Genomic DNA, 20,924 nt, shown 5'->3' on the forward strand with positions numbered 1-20,924 from the left:
ATCCCACATGCCAGATTCAATTTGTCAAGAAAGGATACATGAAGTAATTTAGATATAGAAATATGAAAAGAGGGGCACCTGGGTAGCGTCAGTTAAGCGTCTGACTTCGGCATAGGTCATAATCTCGTGGTCCATGGGTTTGAGTTCCACATTGGGGTCTGGCCTGCCTGGAGCCTGAGATTCTGTGTCTCCTTCTTTCTCTGCCCCTCCTCTGCTCATACTCTGTCTCTCTCTCTCTCTCTCCCAAAAATAAACACTTTTAAAATTTTTTAAGAAATATGAAAAGAAAAAGAAGGTATTACGTTTTTCCTAAAAATGTTCAGGTTTTCACAAAAGTGCTCAGGCTAGTGAAAAGTGCTCAGAGAATTAATGCTGTGGAAAGATGTATAATCATGTGGATTTCATTTTAATTCTCCTCGAGAAACACAACATGATGTCACTGAATGACAATAATTCAACCAGTTAATATCAATGTTCAAGCAGCAAATTTCACTTTGGGGACATCCAGATCTTTTTGGTCACGCACCACGTCTTGGTAAGAAGACCAAGACCACGAAGCCAAAATAACAGAGCCCACTCTGCACCTCTTGACCATAAGCAGCCATGGCTTAATCATAAAACCCTGCAGAATGTGGAACTCACTAAGACAGGTCCCAGGAAATACAGCTGTCTTTTCACACTAAGCTAGTGTTACAGACGGAATGTGTGCCTCATCCCCCAAATCCCTAAGTTGAAGCGTTGACCTCGAACGTGATGGTACAGAGAGCAGGGCCTTTGGGAAGTAATTAGGTTTAGATGAAGTCATAAGAGTGTGGCTCCCGGGTGGGATTAGTGTACTTACAAGGAAGGGAATAAAGACCACAGCATAAACCACTGACTGACTGACAGGGACACACACACTCTCACTCTCTCTCTGTCTCTCTCTGTCTCTCTCTCTCTCTCTCTGTCACGTGAGCACATCAAGAAGGTGGGTGTCTGAAAACAGGAAAAGAGCTCCACCAGGAACTTAATCTGTGAGCACCTTGATCTCAGATTTCCTATCTCCCAAACTGCAGAAAGTAAGTTTGGATAGCTTAAGCTACCCAGACTATGGTATTTTGCTATGGCAGCCTGAGCCTACTTACACAGATAGCAACAGTTCCTTGTGAACACCCCGGGACCACAAGAGATGGGCTAAACCAGGATGGAATAGTAGAAAGAACACTGGAGTAGCAACCAGAAAGGCTCAGTTTCAGTCCTCACCAACCAGAGATACGAGATGTGAAGCAACTAATTTACTTCTCTAGACTTTAGCTTCCTCATCAATTAAGTTTTACGTACAGACTAATTACTAATACTCATTGATGTGCCTAAATTCTATGATTTTATAAAGGCTCCAGTGCAGGGGTAGAAGATAACTGGAGGTTGTAAGTGGAATGGTTTCCTGTGTCAGGGAAATCCTATGAAGGGCAAGGTTCCTTAAATGTCTCCTGCCTGCCAGACTGATACAGTACATTCCATGATGATGCAGACTTCCTAGGCCTAGCATCACACCCTGACCTAGATCAGTGTGATCAGTGATACTAGGATGGGCCTCCTCCTCTTGACCCTACCCTCCCAGCTCACCCCTCTTCTGCTAATCAGTGCTCACAAAAAAGCAGCTCTATCTTCCTGAAAACAGTCATGGCTTTTCAACAGCCACTCTCTAGATTAATTATAATGAATCATATATGATTATCAAATAGGCAAACTATCAGAAATTACTCAAGATGGTCATGGAAATGCAAATTTTGCCTATCCTGAGCTGGGACCCATTGCAAGGTCACATTGTGATTGATCAACCTACACGGCATGGGTGTCCCATAAATTACTCCAAGCATGCATCTGACACGTTCACCCCCACCCAGACCCAGAAAACTTTACCCCAACATTCTGGTACAAACTGAGGTTTTCTGGCAAACAGAAGCTATACCCTCAGTACTCTATATCTGGTTGAAGAATGGGAACCCCTTTTTTGGAAATCTTGGACTTCTTTTCATAAGAACCAGAATGAGGTCCCTTATGGGAAAAGTTCCAAGTACACGCAATGGGGTGGATGAATCCAAACTTCTATCACAGCTCTTTATTCCTATCATCAATCTTTTCGCTATGATATAAACATATCTCCACTCCGGCAAAGTGACTTCTGTCCGTCTTCTGACTAAAACGGTGTTCCTATGGCCTCTGGGCCAACCATGGCTCCAAACTAAACTGGAAAACCTCAGGAGAGCTCTTCAATGTCCATGCACTAGAACATTAAATATGTTTATTTCTATGCGCCAGTAAGAAAGAGGGTCCCAATATCTAAGCCTATCATTAATGCAACTAGAACAACATATTTGATCAACTTGTCCTAAGGCCTGTTGTCATAAAGGGGAATATTGTACGACAGAGCACTGGCGGGGTAACAGGCATTGTCTCATAAGAAGAGGAAAGCGCTTAAATACTTCCAGATTTTTTAAAGAACTTGTAAAAAATTTGCTTTGGCTTGAGCAGAACATTCTTTATAAGCAAGGTTTTTTTTTTTGCTTTTTTTTTTTAATCCACCCAGCTTTCTTTTATTAGAGTAATTAAAACAATGTTAGGCATTTGGGGTATCTGATACAACCATAATCCTCTGATATTTCAGGCTATTGATTTTACAAAATATCTACTATGACTAGGGCATTAACTGCTGGAAACGTATCCACGTTGATTTCTGACAGTGTATTTGTTTAAAGCCCGCTGAAGCCAAACCATAGGCTTCAAGGAATTCCAGACAACTACTTTAGTTTATGAAACGATATTTTAAAAGTTACGCTAAGGCAAAAATGGTTTTAAAAAGTAACATACAAAGGGAAAAAAAATTCTTAAGCATGAAACTTACGATTCGACTTGATATCTTTTCTAAAGAAACAATTAAATTTGGGCTATTTTCTCCATCTCTACAATGATTTAATAAGCATTTCATCAGTTGTGATATATGTGTGTTGCTATTTTTACACCGTAAAAAGAATAAGTATTGTCATGATTATATTCTGACATCATAATTCCCGTTACCCTGTCCTTACAGCAAAACAACACAAATCACATCATAAATCCTAGCCTTAGATGGTGAGAACATGAAATTTATTCAAAGTTCCATTACCGAGGATGTGACTAAAAAGACAGACTCATGCTCAGGAGGAAATCAAGATGGGCATACAGGGAGGGTTGTTATTACTATGGCAACTGGATCACTCCCAAAATGATGAACATAAAGGCTTCTTTCCCCAGTGCTTACTTCTACAACTGTACTGAAGGAAATTTTCTATATTAAGCTCCGGTGCTTCTCAGTTTCTTTTCTTTTCTTTTTTTTTTTTTTTTCTATGTAGAGATACTGCAAGGAACAAAAAACATTTCAGGCCTCATACCGCTGTGTAAATTGCAACACGTGCCTCATCTGGTTAAGCTTTCAGTTTTTCTGTGTTTTATCCAAGTACACAGAACTCAAAACTAATAATTACCTGTGGTTTGGTTGCAAATAGTGTAGAAAAACTGAACGCCACAAATCATATTAATAGGTTTCTTGAGTTCCCCGGGAGCAGGAAACCAGGTCTGTCTTGACCACATTCTGCCACTTGTGGCAGGAACATTCACTGCTCACCAAAGAACCACTTGTCCCAGCTTCCCAGCATGTGCCAGCTTCCTAACTGCATCGGTCAGCTCCGACTACTGTAACAAAATATCACAGACCGGGGGGCTTGAAGAACAGACATCCATTTTCTCTCCGTTCTGCTTAAAATGCAAGATCAGAGCACCATCACCGTCAGCTCTAGTGAGGTCTTTCTTCCTGGCTTGCAGGACGCTGCCATCTTGCTGTGTCCACACAGGGCAGAGAGAGTGAGCTCTCAGGGGTCACTTCTTAGACGGACACAAATCCTATCACATCAAGGCCCCACCCTTACAAACTCATTTCATCTTAATTACCTCCTTATTGACTCTATCTCCAAATATAGTCACACTGGAGATTAAGGTTCCAACATATGTTTTGGGAGGGCCACGATGGAGTCCATAGCCCTGACAGGCGGGGCCAAGTGACTCACTCTGAACAAGGGTTGTGGGAAAAGCAATGTCCCTTGCAGCACCTCTCTCCCCGTGCTGTAGGAATTAAAGAGGCCACATATTCCGGATAGCACAGTCTTAACATAGTGGAAACCCAACAGCCTGACAGAGAGCGATGGCACAGAGCTCCTGGCTTACCCCTTACACACCTAGCACAAGCAAAATGCAAGCTTTTGTCATGTTAATTTATTACTACAGCACAATCTATTCTGCCGCCAGCACTGAGCTCAATTCCTAAATGGCCCTGCCCTCGTGAAAAGCATAGCCTTGTGGGGAAAAGAGGTTCATAATCAACAATTTTGAGATAATTAAATTCAAAATGGTCTGACGGGATTCCAAATGCAGTAAGTAGAGTTCAGACAGAAGACAGTACATGTGGGTGAAGGACTTCAGAAGACTTTTTGGAGGTACCAATACAGGCTGGATTTGAGAAATCACTGTAGGTATTTTTTTTAAGTTTCTTTATTTAGAGAGCACAAGAGCGCAAGCAGGGGAGGGGCAGAGAGGGAGAGACAGAGAATCCCAAGCAGGGATTGTCAGCTCAGAGCCCGATATGGGGCTTGAAATCATGAACCGTGAGATCACGACCTGAGATGAAATCAAGAGTCAGACACTTAACCGACTGAGCCACCCAAGCGTCCCTAGTAGGTCTTGACGTATCTCATTTTTGTGCAGTTTGCTCTGTCCATAGGCCCTGTGCATATGTAACTATTGGTGGCACATAAGATGGAAAAGAAGAAAGATGTCAAACGTACCAGTCAGAGGACTGCAGGGCTAAAAGTGGCCTTGGTAGTCTTCTCAGGCAAACCAGTTATTTGAAAAATGAAAACACACACACACACACACACACACACACACACACACACACACACACAAACTGAGGGCCAGAGAGACAGGGAGCTTGCAAAAACGGAAAAAGATTATGGACATGGAAACATCACCTCCATCTCTGAGTCTCAGGCTTCACATAAGTAAATGGGAGACAAGAATACCAACTTTTCCCTATTTTTAAGGTCAAGTAAGGTCATAAATGTCAGTGTTCTCTATCAGCTATCAATTTTATAAAAACACAGCATCTTACCAGGATGCCTGCCCCTAAGCCACAGAATGTTCAAACCATTTTCTTAACAGCTCCATTAAGGCCTGCACATTCTAAACCAGACCTCTTCAAAGTGTCATCTTGAAAGCATTGCTGTTTTTATTCAAAATATTTAGAACTCCTCTGCGTGGATTTCAGAATTCTCTTCAGGGATGAAGACATGCTACTTCAAATATCCAATGGTACAAATCCTTGCTTTCTGGAGGCTGAACTGACCCCTGGAAGCCTTCAAGCCACTGAGAATATAGCAAATGAGGGAGCTGCACAAGATCACAGACAGACAAATTTTCTCATGCAGCTCCATTAACTAGTTCTGAAAAATCCCTTCGAAACGGAAATTTCCAATCTGTTGGCCCAACAGCCATTGCTAGAATAAATGCACAGTCTCATAAAGGGCCTCACTGAAAAGAATATTCCATTTGATACATTGATATGTAAATTTTTTGATTCACAAAAGAAGACAAGAGGAGAAAGAAAAAATGGAAGGATGAGAAAGAAAAAGAAACCTGTACTATCTGTCCTCAATGTGGGAGAAGGGGCAGGGCAGGGCAATGGAGTCATTGTCATCTCTCAACATCAGTGTTGCTTTTTCTCCACAAATTTATGGGTCAGATTCCAGAGGACTGGGGTTTATTTTGGTTTTTCTGTACGCGTGTGTGTGTGTGTGTGTGTGTGTGTGTGTGTTTAAGTAAACCAGAATGATTCTACTTTGTTTTAGCAAATCTCAATTCTAAGGGACCATGTTGGCAAGGCCAAGAAACAACAGACCCAAGAATACCAGCTGAGTCTTTAAACATTTTTGTAATGTATAGAGCCTAAGTCAAACATCAATTCAAACCTTGGGCTTTTTTAAGTTAATTTATTTATTTTTGAGAGAGACAGTGAGTATAAGTGGGGGAGGGGCAGAGAGAGAGGGACAGAAGATTTGAAGTGGGCTCCCTGCTGACAGCAGAGAGCTTGACATGGGGCTCAAACCCATGAACTGTGCGACCATGACCTGAACCAAAGTCAGACGCTTAACCAACTGAGCCACCGAGGAGCTCCATACCTTGGGCTCTTAAAACTACTTCCAGCATATTGCCATCTTCAAATGGAATGACCACAAAACCATATCACTTTGCCAAATTCAGAAGTGACATAACATGCTTCCACTCCAAACTGCCCTATAATTAATCTCAAGGCCTGTTCCTCAGCAAAAACAGGAATCTAATTATTAATAGGGGTATTGAGTGAGCCCTAGAGGCATAAAACATGGAAATTTGATATTTCCAGTCATGATAAAGGCACTGTCACTGCCAATAAAATGAAAAACATCTGAGAGGAGGTGCTTGAGGAGGACCAAGAAAGCATAAACTTGGCTATTTAAGAGATTAGGGTGAGGGAACAGCCAAAGCTGACGTGCATAGGTGCAGACATTGGCCTAGGTAAAGACCGGAATCAGGCAGTAGGAAGGGTAATGCGTCTAGGTCATCATCCATTCTCTCAAGTAGCCTACTTCAGTTCTAAGAATCTATATTTTGATTATCCTAATGTCTTAGTCCCACATTCCCCAAGTAAAGCTAGCAGTTTCCCTGGCCACTGGCAGAAGCCCAGAGACATGCAGACACATTCTCTTTCACATACAGCTCCTTCTCCCTTTGGGTCTTTACTGATCTTTTAAACTCGAAGGAAGAGAGGCCCTGAACGAAGTCTGTCTGGCAAAGGCTGCTGGAACCAGACCAGCCAACACTGGAGAGCTCCAGGCACCCATCGCTGACACGTGTGTGACACCTTCGGTGATACCTCCGCAGTTGACACAGGTAAGGTTTGGCAAGGGTGGCCATTTGAGAGCCACTGGAGACAACCAGACTCACTAACACTCAATTAAATATTTCTTAGATTATGTCAAAGGAGTATTTGAGTGGGACACTGAAGAAAAACCCAGATGTCATAGGAAGTGCCTGGTGTTAATGGTTTATTCCACCTGAAGGAGGCCAAACTTCAGTAAATGCAATCAGCATACCCCATTGGGGCTCTCTGCTCACAGAGAAGGCAGATGTCTGGTAGCCCTGGCCCTGCCTTTCCCACTCACTGCCCTGCAGTACTTCTGCAAGAAGATGAAGGCCAAGTTCACCAGGGACAGACCTGCCCCCAAAAGCATGTGGCTGGGGAAATGGGTAAGGGGTGAGGGCCACATACACACCTGTACCCAATGCTGACCCAGTTCTCCTTCCCACATAAGGGATGATATGTAAGTGAGAGGCCAAGCGACTTTGGTAAAATGTCTTATAGTTATTCCTTCTTAAACGTTTTACTTATTTTTTGAGAGAGAGAGAGAGAAGCAGAGAGACAGGGGGACAGAGGATCTGAAGCAGGCTCTGCACTGTCAGCCAAGAGCCTGAGATGGGGCTCGAACTCACAAGCCAGGAGATCATGACCTGAGCTGAAGTCAGACATTCAACCTACTGAGCCAACCAGGCGCTCCTAGTTATTCCTTCTTTAGAAGTCTCATCGATTTATGTAGCTTGTAAAGGGAAATAGTCAATGTGAAGAGTGTCACAATGACTCTAGCATCACCCCTGTCAGAATATCCTAAACCACGTCTTTTACCCTACTTTTAGGCCTCATCCTCGCAATGCTCTTAGGTCACAGCAGAGGGGACTTTGTGGAAATTAAAGAATAGATTTCTAAGCAGAACATACTCTCACAGCTCCTTTAATTGAGTCCTGAATTCTCATCCTCACTGCGAACAGATTTGCAAAGTCTACAGTCTGTCTGTGGTATCAATCCACATCAGTATCTATCCATATGTATCTTTTCTGCCTTGTGGAACTGACAGGCCAAGCATCTGCTTCCCTACTTTCTCACTGGCTGTTGTGTGGTAGAAACCAAGAAATATTCTTCTTCAAAGTCCTGTCACAGAAAATTGAGACTTAAAAAAATTTTTTTTAATATTTATTTTTGCGAGAGAGAGACAGACAGACAGAGCATGAACAGGGGAGGAGGAGATAGAGAGGGAGATACAGAATCCGAAGCAGGTTCTAGGCTCCAAGCTATCAGTACAGAGCCGGATGCAGACCTTGAACTCAAGAACTGCGAGAACATGACCTCGGCCGAAGTTGGATGCTTAACCAACTGAGCCACCCAGGTGCCCTGAGACTTTTTAAAAAGTACTTTCAGGGGCACTTGGGTGGCTCAGTCAGTTAAGCGCCTGACTCTTGATTATGGCTCAGGTCATGTTCTCACGGTTGGTGAGATCAAGTGAGCCAGGGACTGGGCTCTGCACTGACAGCATGGAACCAGAGCCTGCTTGGGATTCTTATCCTCCCTCCCTCTCACTGTCTCTGCCCCTTTCTCCACTGGCACTCTCACTCTCAACAGAAATAAATAAATTTAAAAAAAAAAAAAGAAAGAAAGAAAGATAAAAAGTACTTTCAGCTGTGTAATTAGGAGAGTTCCCACTTTGATGAGATCACAGTTTCTTGTTAATTTCTCCACGATGGTTACTTTAAAAAAAGTTTTTTTTAAACAAAAGTCAAGTCCATTTGTTTGGCCCTTCAAAAATTGTGTGTGTGTGTGTGTGTGTGTGTGTGTGTGTGTGTGTGTGTGTTAGGACTAAGATTTAGAGCCTGAGGATGTTATGGAATTTATCTGCCAAAAGAGACCTATCTCCAATTATATAAACTTTTTATCCAATGGCCCATCCAGTTTCCATTTTTCCTGTCTAAAGAGAACTGTTGGAACAACTTCTAGAACCTCTAGGAGGACCCCTAAATAATTCTCAAGTCATCTTAACTCAGTTTTGCTCCTGCTCTTCTTATTTGTATGACCGGGAAGGAAAGGAAATAAAGGCTTTTCCAGTAATTTCAGGATTTCACAAGTACTGCTCTCTTCTCTCCTTAATCCACATAAGGATTTTTTTTTTTTGTAGTGAATACATATTAGAAAATTTAAATGAAAACACAGAGTTTGTTTCTTACGGTTTTGTTTTGTTTTATTTTTTTAACTGTTATGGCCATTTTATGGTTGCAAGCAGGTTTGGGTGTTGCTTGAGCATCTTTATCTGTGCTAAAGCACTGTACTAAAAATATCTTTTCTGTTTAGACCTACTTCAGGTTTTCCAGTATTTCTGTTCTTCGTTAACTCAGGTGTTTATATGCAGAATTTTCTGCTCTTTTGGCATGTGCAAAAGGAAGGTCTTGAAGCATTTGGACTTTTTGTCTCATCTTGTACGTCTGTGTCTAATTAAGGGGCATGTTCCCACATTTAGAACAGCACATGATTGCACAACCAGGCAAAGGCAGACCCAAGCGTGGACATTGGACCCCAAGCCCTACCTCGTGATTCTAAACACTTCTCAGACAGGGTCTTTTCATACCATCTGGCATCATTAGGTCACTGCAAATGTTTGTTGCCGGCAACTGGGCAACAAATAAAACCTGCGTAAAACAGACACTCAAATGCCAAGTAAGTTTCAAATTTGGGTCACTATTAAGAGAACCAACTTAAAACAAAGGAAACCCTTGTACAACAGAAAAAGTATACATATTCAATGTCCCTGTGATGCAAAAAGAAATTGAGGGGGTATTTTCTGAAATTTGGCCTCTTCTTAGAGATGAAAACCAGCACGGAAATGTTCACATTTCCAGCATGTGAAATAACACAAGATTTTCCTAAAAATAGTTGGTAATTTTAACCATCGGAAATTGTAATTCTAACTTCATCTATACAGTGAGTAGACTTTCCAAAATGTTTTCAAATATATACAGAGAACACCCCCCACCCACAACTACTTCAGGTAGCACAGAGAGATAACTGCCAAAATTACGACTTGTTAACTGCTTCAGATTCGATTTACATTCAAGAAATCCATCCTCTTAGCCACACCATGCATTCTATTAATTTCTACTCTTTTAATACTTGAATATGACTTTAGCAATGCCTGTATCCAGCTCAATTCACACAGAAATCAATACTCTATGTGATCTAAAGAAGAAATTATTTTTAGGACTTAAAAGATGGAACAGCACTTTCTCCAACAGTAAAACGATAGGCCTGATTCCTCCCCCAGCTCTACCCCCCCCATACCTTGTCACACTCTGTCAAGTGTGTGACATTATAAATTCCCAATCCCATTATTCCTGCTCTTTTCTCTTCATAATACAAGCCAAAGAAATGTCCACTGTTCTCACGAATTTATCACCACTAGAGCTATTTGCTGCTCAATGAATCTTCTCCACTCATCTACTCTCACTCCATCTCTGAAACAGCATTAGACTTCCCGACTGATACTCAAGAACACACCATTCTTGATGTCAGTCAAGGATGGGGCTGCTTAAAACAAAGATGTAGCTACTCATCTTCATCTTACAACCCTTCCCCAGGGTTAATCAATCATTGTGAGCATTTATCTGATTTCTGAAGCAAGGAAATTCAGAACGGTCCAACTTATCACATTCTTTTTTTTTTTTTTTTAAATCCCCCACAACAGCCAATAATCAAATCCTGATGCTTGATTCTTTACAAAAGCTCAGGAATTCATCTTTATTTTCAAGTTAACTTCTTAGACTGGACCCTGGTCAATTCACAAATGGAGCGAAGCCAACGTCTCCTCCATGGCCTCCTCATGTCTACCGTCCCCACATCCACCCACCCCATTCTTTCCTAAGTTGAAACTTTTAAAATTACTCTCTAAAAATTCATAAAATGTATCAAAGTTACAGCTTTCGAGTTCAACTTAAAATTTGATTATTCTAAGTCTAGACAGTTATCATTTTTGTTTCTTTTCCTCAAGAAACTTTCACATATTCTGAGACAGTCACTTGAATACCTACCTCTCGGGGTCAACAACTATTACAATTTTGTCTTATTTGTGTATGAGATGTATTTGAAAATAAACCATAACCATCATGGCGTTTTACCCCTAAAACTTTGAACATTCATCTCTCAAGAATAAGGAATGGTCCTACATAACCCCCACATCATTATCCTACCTAAATAATAGTAATTCCAGAATATCATCTAATATCCAGCCCTATTTAGATTTCTCCAATATCCTTTGGAGCCGGGTGTTTTGTGTGTGTGTGTGTGTGTGTGTGTGTGTGTGTGTGTGTGTGCGCGCGTATTTCTAGCTAAGAGTTGATTAAGGTTCATATGTTATATTTGTCATTGGGTCTCATTTGTCTCTTTCTAGAAAAGTCACTCTGCTTTTCTTGTTTTCCCTCATGAGAAGATTTTTTCTTTGAAGAAGCCAGGTTATAATATCCTACATTATGAATCTGTCTGCTGGAGGAGATATGTGTGTGATGTTTTTAGTTTGTTTCCCCTTTGCCTATGAGCTAGATAGGTTAGGTGTAAAGGCTTTGTTAGATTCAGGTTAAATATTTTTGGCAAGAATACTTCAAGGATGATGTGGAAACTCCATACTGTGTCACATCAGGAGGCACATAATGTCGGTTGTCCCACTTGAAACAATTCTGAATTTGACTGCATGGTGAAGGGGGGCTTCATGAAAGTGTTACCTTGATACTAAGTCATTTATATCACACTATGCCTCAGGTGTAAGGGGCTTGTTATCTGTACAAATACATGCCAGGAATCCCAAGCTATTTTGCTTCTCTGGTCTTTCCTAACACTCCCTTCTCCATTTCTTGCCATGTTCTCTTTCCTTTAATTCTTCTCCCCCACTTCTGTGGGAGCTTGCCTTCCTAACCAATCATGCATTTTCCTCTACCACTGAAGCAATTCCTGACATTCCACTATACAAAGATGCCCTGAATTTAAATACATGATCATAGCTCATGTTCAACTTTCAACCCCAAGTTTACTATTAGAATGTGCCATAGACACAAAAGCAGTTTCTGCCAAATTTGTTTCGTATGTGACCTCTCATGGTAACACATAAACACAGTTACTGATAACTCTAAGGCATTCGAAGTCTCAAGAGCCAAAATCTGCAGCTAATGAGAGTGTTCCCGCTAAGCAACGCAATGCACACCGAAGGAGCATTTACACAGTTGTTTCTGCAATTCATTTAAAAATCTACCTACACCACCTCGTGGAGCTTTGTTTGCAAACTAACTATAGCTAGAAAGCACACATATTTTCCAGCACCTCTGTAGGGACACGTCTTATATACTATTGACTATTTGCCAGAAATGTATTTTTTAATGTCTCGATCATCCTAATTACACAAATTACTGGACAATCATAGGCATGCAGCAACATTTCTCAGTAACAGTAAGAGTGTTTTCTTGAAAACAGGTCTTATTTTGAAGCTGGGTATTAGTGACTACACATGCAAAATAAATTAAGAACTGAGATCATTGTCTGGATCATTCTGACCAGAAGTCAGAAGAGTATCCAGATAAGGCAAAAGTATTCCACGGAGTTTGAATTATTTGGGGAACTCTACCAATTATCCAGCTTGCTTTGACTGTACTGTCCAGCTTACGCTTGAAAGTAAATAGTTTGTTTTTATCCTTTCTAGTTCGCAATCCTCAGCCTACTATTATACAAAACTGGTAAGTTTGTTAATACCTCATTTTCTTGCTTTTTAGGCTCTGTGTCCAACTTGGAAATTAGGGAGAAAGATACTGGGCACAGAGTTTTAAAAGGACCTGCCTTTTCCTTTCTCGTGACCAATCTAAGCTGGAATGGCTAAACAATGCAAATGGCACCAATATCACCCTCTCTCTCCAAGGCTACTCTGGGGCAACATTGTGAAGTATGAAGTTTATCTTCAGCCCCACTGTCCCTACCGAAACCTGACCTTAGCACAAAATCCAGTCTTTACTTCTAAGCTAAATTTAAATTGATGATGTTCCTTCTCCAAGAAGCATTTGCTTAAACCTGGTCTTCAACTGAGGAATGAAAAGGTTCCCTTCAGTGAGCATTTCAAGTATCTGTAGGCAGACAACAAAGGTGGTGTTTGGGGGATCAAGCCTTCCTTGCTTTACTAAAATTACAGGACATAAGCAATCACCTACTCTATTTTTAAGTTTGACTATCTGGATAGATAAGTACCTTTTAAGCTAATATTTGCAGAGTTCTACAACATTTGCAAAGCAGACACATTACATGTCTCATCTTGACAAACCCCCATATTCTTATCTCTACCTTACAGATAAGGAAGCTGGTCTCCTAGCACCTACTGCTGGGGCCATAGCTCTAGCCAAGACCTTTAACTCTATTCACATGGGTTCTCTTTTCTAGCTGGGTCTATAAACCAATTTTGTTTTACTGCCCCAGAAGAAAGATTACAACCCGACCGTACACTTGTCTAGTACCTAAAAAGCATTTTCTAGGTTTCTAAAGCAGTAACAACTGACTCTATTACCTACAAATACTTCACACACACACTAATTTTCTAATAATCAGGTAACAACAGAGGAATAATAATACATTTATCTCACCGACTCTTCTCATGGGGGATCCAAACCATATGAAATGACAAGAGCAGAACCACAGGAAAAAGCCACAACATTATCATGTGATCCCAAAGCAAGTAGCACAACATGGCTGAGGTACAGGAACCAATATATTTATATTGTCTTTGCTATGTATATTCAACAGTGAGTTTTAAAGAAAACTCAGCCTTTCTCTCACTTTATGGTATAAATATAGGCCTAAAGTGACGTGCAAATTCAATATTAAAATGCACGTCAAACAATTCCTGCATTGCCATGGTAGTTACGAATTTTTATTAGCAGAAAGAAGATGCCAAGTTATCACTGCACAAAGGGGTCAAAATTCCTCTGTACCTACAACCTACAGGTTTGGAGGGCACTGGCATTTGTCTCTTGAAACTGTTGCAAAAAGGCATAAATGTTTTCAAACATCTTTGCAGAATACATCTCACATACCATATCTCATGCCTGACTTATTTTATTCACAGATCACCTTAAGTAAAAAAATATATAAACAGGCAATCATGGACTTCTGGAAGCATTTCTGGAAGATCACTACTTAATATTATAGACTGAGTTCAGCAAAGTTTTTCTGTCAAGAGCTTTACAGGCCTTATTTCAGGATTTGGGGACCCCATGATCTCACCAACGCTACATAACTGTTGCCAACAGCATGGAAGGACAGACAGTATGTAAATGAATGGATGTGGCTATGTTCCAATAAACCTGTATTTACAAAAAATGGGCCCAGGGGTCAGTCTGTCAACCCCATCTATTGAAAACCATTTTGCCAAGTCTGGCTTTCCTATTAAAATGCCATATCTATAATGCATTACCCAAATGGGCAGGGCAATGTTGCTTACCTGTGACCCAATGGTTTCCTGGAAGCACCGGCCAAGCTGCGTCTTAGCAGCCACAGGGTAGACATGGGGAATGACCTGCTGGTGAGAGTACGTGGAATGTACGGTCTGGGTCTTCTGGACGGGAAGCCCTTGGTAAGAGATTTGGGATTGGCCCGCTTGAGCTTCTTTTGTCTTCTGGCCTGTTGGGCCATCAATTCTTGAAACCTGATGTATCTGAACTGAAGCCTCCGGAGGGTGTTTCACATGGATATTGACTATGTTGGGAGGAAATTTCACTAAAAGAGATTAGGAGAAAATTTTAGTCGTGAATAATTAACAAGTGAGTCAGCATGATAGCAAATACAGACACCCACATAAACGTACACCTAGTATGTATGTATTTTTGCTGCACGGCCATCAATTCTGGAGAATAAAAGGGTACACTCAAAACACAAATTAAACCTGGATTTGTGTCTTTTAAAGAGTAAAACTGGACATATAAAGAGACATTAAAACCTTTCACAGTAACACATTCACGAGACAAGAATATTCTTGGGGGGGTAGGGGGCGCTGCGTGGATCAGGCAGTTAAGCATCTAACTCTTGACCTCGGCTCAGGTCACGATCTCGATGTTCATGGGTTTGAGCCCTACATCGGGCTCTGCGCTGATGGTGCAGAGTCTAGTGGGATTCTGTCTCTCCTTCTCTCTGCCCCTCCCCTGCTTGTGCACGCACACGCATGCGCTCTCTCTCTCTCTCCATCTCAAAATAAATAAACTTCATGCTGCCTGTGGTCACAGGTGGGTACACTTTATCAAAGGACAGTAGTAAAGGCTCAAGAGTTTACTTTTGCATTTCTCAATGTTTCTACTGCCAAACTTGTAAGATTTACCTTTCTACGTCAAAAGAGGAAATACAGTTCCACAAGGCATAATTCCCTTATCCTGAATGTTATGGCATGTCCATACCTGTGGGACTCCTGAACTATGGAAAATACTTACACGTGATATTTTATATCTGTATTTACTTTCTGCAACTTCCAAATAAAATTTCATCTTCTGATGCTAACTAACATTCAAGTTTTAAAGACTAAAGGCCTTAACACTTCTCTGACCCCTTTTCAAAAATTGTTCATGTGTAAGAGATGCCAGGTTTGAAAGAATGAGTTAGTCATAGAATTTCTAAGCTCCAAGTGACCTACTTTACCTTCCTCTACAGATGAATAAATTGAAGCCCAGTGAGGTTAACTGATTGTTTATAACTAAAACCAAGCGCTCTTCAACTACAAAATAAACTCGATACTCACCAGCAGGTACTAGGCAATCCACTAGCTCATTAATCCTATATGAGTCTGAACACTGCCTTGCTCATCTTTCTATTTCCTAGGCCCTGCCAGAAACATGAATGTAACAGCTCTTGGTGCTAAGAGCCAGCATAAAAGGATGGGCTCCTTTTTACTTTATTTCCTAGATACTAAATCTCTATGGCCTAGAAAGTACTGCAGCCACATACCTGAGCCCATATTCTGTCCCTGCCACCATCTCCCAGGCCACAGATCACATACTTCTCTCTGTTTCAATACCAGTCCCGCCATCTGCAGATACGTGCTTCCACATGAGTTAGGTAGGTTAACAGACATCTGATGAATGGGCAAAAAGAAAATAAATAACCTTACCTTTGACTCCTTGTTGGCTAGTCATGGTCAGAGGCAAGGTATGTGTAGAGTGGACAACATGCGTTCCCAATGTCTTGCCTGACTGCTGAGAATGCTGGTAAAGTTTAGGCACACTGGCACCATGGACCGGGATCTGACAAAGCTTCCCTGTGAAATTTGGAGGGCACTGGCATTTGTCTCTTGAACTGCACTGGCCACCATTCATACATGGAAGATGGCAAATTACTACAAGGGAAAAGAGAAAATGGGGAGAGGTGGGTAGTTTCTGAAATGCTAAGTAACAACCAATCAACAGAATCCCCAAAACCCACAGCCCATGATAATCATCATATTCCTGATAACTTTAGTAACAGTCAACAAAGAAGTCACTACACTATGAAAACAATGGACTATTACTATCTTTTTCTTCCCACCTAAAGCCATTTAACTCTCCAATTGCTTGTGGTTGTTCTCCCTGACAAGGGAAAGAATTCAAAGTAGCCACTCAGGATTATTATCTATCACAGTGTCCTTTTCAGTATCTGTTGCATCCTATAATTACCTTGATTTTGTAGTGTATTACTTGTTTGTTAACTGTCTCCCTAGACTATAAAGTCCTTGGGAAAAAGTGATCTGTCTAGCTTAGTGATTTTTATATCCTCAGCACCTAGAATAATTCCTGGCACACAGCAGACATTATTTCCTCAAAGAATAAACAAAGAAACAAATGAGTGTTTAAAGCATCTCTTGATACAGGTATTCTCTTCGTAAGACATGGAACTAAGTGCTACCCAGAATCAGGGAGGAGAAGAGCCTGAATCCTGCTTTATAGGAATATGCAATCTCCTTGGGATAGACCACAGTGAAACTGAGAAGTACCAGAGTGATTAGTAGTATGGGCTTTAACAGATTAAGAATAAAGAAAGATAAAAGGACACGTGGGGTAAAGAATTTTAAGAAGAGTTTTAAATTCTGGCTAACTTCAGCTTTTAGTCAACCTCCTAATTAACTAAAATTCTTCCTATCAGCCTCTTAACATAATCAGACTCCTACCAACTTGAACAGTAAAAGTGCCTCAACTCCATTTCCTTTCAGCTTCTACTCTCTTTTAAGTCTTCTCCTCTTTTAAGACCAACCTTTCAAAAGAACTGCCTCGACACACTACCATCTGGCTTGGACCAGGCTGTGCTTCCCTCTCCCTACCTCTCTTCTACATGACACTACTCTTACCAAGATCACTCACGGGCTCCATGTTGCTAAACCCAATAGATGGATTTCATTTTTCCCTTGGTTTCCATCACATCTCACTCATCTATTTGTGCTCCTTTCTCTCAGACCATTGCAGAAATATTCTTTGCAGACTCCATTTCTATGCCTTTTAAGTACTGGTATGCTTTAAGGCTTGTTCTTAACCTCTCGCCCTTACTAATTCTACACACACTGTTTCTATGATTTTACTGTGTTAGATGGTGATGTCATCCAAATTGGTATTTCCTAACCAAAGCTTTCTGCTGAGTTCCAAACTGTCTACTACAATGTATCTTCGTGTAGATATTCCACACGTGACTCAAACTGGAAAGGTCCAAAATCGAACTCCTCACCTTCCGCCAATACTTCCATTCACCAAGTGGTCCTTAACAGAAACCAGACTGCTGCTCCCCCATTTCACCCATCCAAACGTCCAGGCCTAGAACTCCTCCCTTGTCAACATTCATCAAGTATGTCCATTTCTCTCTCATCACAGGACCTCTGTTCCTTGTGAAGCTTTATCACTTATAAATCTCACCTCATTCTCTTTTACTCCACTACATTGACTTTCATTCATTTCTTCAGTTTGCAGAGAACCTCTTGTGCTTTATCCACCCTGTGTCCTTGGCTTGAACCCTCTTTCCCTTCTGTCCTCCTCAGCTACCTAACTCCTACTTATCTTTTAGACTCTGTTTAACCCTCACCTCTTCTAGAAGCATTCCCAATTGTCCTTCATCTGGGTTTGGTACCCCTCCTCTGAACTTCCATGGGTTCTCATTGGCTACTCATCACAAGTAAGCTCACTGAGCTTACTACTGCATGAGTTAGTTGTCTGACTACCTTTCTGTATGCCTCATTCAACTAGAGTTCTGCGATCACGGGTTTCCTCTTGGTATGTTTTACTTCCAGCATGTAGTTCAGCTTTTAGAAGAAAGCTGGAGAGGCACCTGGGAGGCTCAGTCAATTAAGCATCCAACTCTTGATTTCGGCTCAGGTCACGATCTGACGGTTCATGAGACTGAAACCATGTTCACCTCTGTGCTGAGAGTGTAGAGCCTGCTGGCGATTCTCTCTCCCCCCCTCTCTCTCTGCCCCTCCCCTGCTCTCTAAATAAATAAACATTAAAAAAAAAGAAGAAAGCTAGAGATCAATAAAATACTGGATGAAGCAATGAAACAATTCATGCCTACCACTTTGGCAAATACCATTCTAGGTGCCACAGAAGATTCAGTCCCTGCCCTTCAAAAACAAAAAAAAACTGAGGAGCTAATACATGGTAACTATCAGTACAGATCAGCATATAAGTGACAATCGGAAAATATAAAATGTAAATCCTGTGGAATATCAGAGAAGAGAAAACTCATTTCTGGGAAAGTCACAATAGACTTTACAGGGATAAGTCTTTGGGACTTTGGGATAAGTCTTTGAAACTGGGCAAGATTCATAAACACAGAAGTGCCTTTTGGGAAAATAATGTGTGTAAAGTAGGAGGCAGGTATATTTGGGAGATAATGAGTATGGCTCTCTTGTTAAAACCTTGGGTTCCTGAGGCAAGGGGTCAAGTGATAAAATGGGTTGAGTCAAGTCAGACAATGCAAGCTCTTAAAGTCCTCCTGGTAAGAAGTGTGGGTTTTATTCTACAATCAGTAAGGGAGCTCGGAAGCTTCAAGGAGAGAATTCAGGAAGACTCAAGGACTGTTCCAGAAAGACTCCTCTTGTGATGGCATGTGAGAGTAGTTGGAACAGTGAGTGAAGGTGGGGAATTCAGTTAGGACACTACTTGAAATACAAGTTGACAAACACCCAGATTAGGATCACAGCAATGAGAACAGAGTCATACACAAATACAATGATAGAAGGAGAAATCAGTACAGCATGGAGATGGGACACAGGAAGTGACAAACGGGCTGCAGAAGAGAGGAGACGGCGGAGAAGGAAGGAAAGAACCAGGAAAATCGCCAACGTAGCTGCCCAGAAACTGTGTCCGGGGCCTGCCCATGCTGGATGGAATGTGACATATGCTTTCTCCAGTGCCTGAGGTGCTAGGGAAGAGGAGTCAAAGCTGACTCCATGTTGAGTCAAACACCTGATTAGTCCTAGTTCACTTCCGATTTCAATTTCTAAAACTCTTGGCTACAGTGGGTGTGCTCAACATGTAATGGGCAAGGAGAGCCAGGCCAAGATTTAAATGTACTACAAACAAGTGACCGGAATAAGGCACTCTTCACTTTGCATAGTTCCAGTACTCTTGGATCTCAGAGACCACAGTTTAGTTACATAACACCAGTCTCCCCAATGACACAGTTCCAACTTTAGTTGTCTCAGTGTATTAATGATGAATTACATAAAGCACAAACTTTACTGCTAGCTTTTTCCTGCGTGAATGACACTCGTGGAGCACGAGCTCTCATCAGTCGTGCTTCTTCCAAGTCTGTCGGCAACTGGTCCCGGCACATATATTGTTCAATTCGTGCACAGACAGCAAACAGGGAGGTGCGTTGCCCCCTCATCTCAGGGTAATAAACTCATAGGACATTTTTACACAAGTGCATAATCAAAAGAGGGTATGGGGCCAACACAAAATCAAAGTGTAACGAAAAAATAGAAAGTGGTAACAGTGGAACTGAAATTGGAAAGTGGTGATGAGGGAAAAAAATGATGTCCCAGAGGAAGTGACATGGAAGGAACGCTCAGTTCACAGCTGTGAAAGCACCAAAGATAACATGTTGGGAGTGGATCCAAACTCAGGAAGGACCAGGACAAGTCACTGTGGCAGAGAAAAGATACTCCACGTCGTAAGTTACACAACGAGATGAAAGCAAACTATTCAAACTACTCTTGATAAGTTCTACTCAAAGAAATAAAACACTGATTCTTAGTGTTTCTAACATTTTAAATTAGAGGGCATTAACATTAGTTGCACTTCTTTTTTTGCATTCCCCTACACATTTATAACTTACAATGAGGAAGCTTTCGTGTTTTGACAAAAAAATTTTAAAGGTCACGGAACTGGTCATTTTCCTACTGATTATTAAGGTCATTTTGCACAGTTTCAGTCTGCAGATCCTTTATTTGGTCCCACAGTAGCATGTAAGGTAGATTCCCTAGGATCTACACTAAAATAACTTCATCTCTGTCTGTAACCATCTTTTCTCTTCAAAGAAACGTTAACCAATTCACTTCCGTGAGACATTTCTCGTATCAACAGATTTTGAAATCTAATATGAATTTAATTAGTTTTGTTTAAATCTACCTTTAAAACCCTGAGGCAGGTTTCACATAAGTGTTTCAAGGATGCACCAGTCTAAGGGGATACAGCAATAATCCAGAATAGAGGTCTAGTAACCTTGTGTGTCTCTCTCTGTTCATAAAGGAAAGTTTCTGCCTGACTTATTCTAACCAGTGAGAGGCACTATTTATAACTATTTATGATTGAGAGGTAACCTATCTATTAGCCTGTTCCAGCATTTTCTAAAATCTAAATTACAATATCAAGTTCTTTGCCTCAATTCAGTAACTACACATTCAGTGCTTTGTGGCAGGCACTCTTTTTATAGTTCAATACTCTTTTATGTCAAAGAAAACAAATTTAAA

General features: G+C 41.1%; 1 protein-coding gene across 9 annotated transcripts in view; it reads right to left on the reverse strand.

Annotated features, from left to right (window-relative positions):
- The window catches only part of LTBP1 (latent transforming growth factor beta binding protein 1), a 398,718-nt gene that overhangs the window by 176,271 nt on the left and 201,523 nt on the right, over nt 1–20,924 (reverse strand). For all 9 annotated transcript variants that reach the window (XM_042982189.1, XM_042982190.1, XM_042982188.1 and 6 more), the window contains 2 exons: nt 16,104–16,328; nt 14,451–14,725 (listed from right to left, as the gene is read on the reverse strand). In XM_042982189.1, coding sequence (XP_042838123.1) covers nt 14,451–14,725; nt 16,104–16,328 — 500 coding nt within the window. The remainder of the gene's footprint in view (nt 1–14,450; nt 14,726–16,103; nt 16,329–20,924) is intronic.

Source organism: Panthera tigris, chromosome A3 (assembly GCF_018350195.1).
Source record: "Panthera tigris isolate Pti1 chromosome A3, P.tigris_Pti1_mat1.1, whole genome shotgun sequence".
Classification (NCBI taxonomy): domain Eukaryota; kingdom Metazoa; phylum Chordata; class Mammalia; order Carnivora; family Felidae; genus Panthera; species Panthera tigris.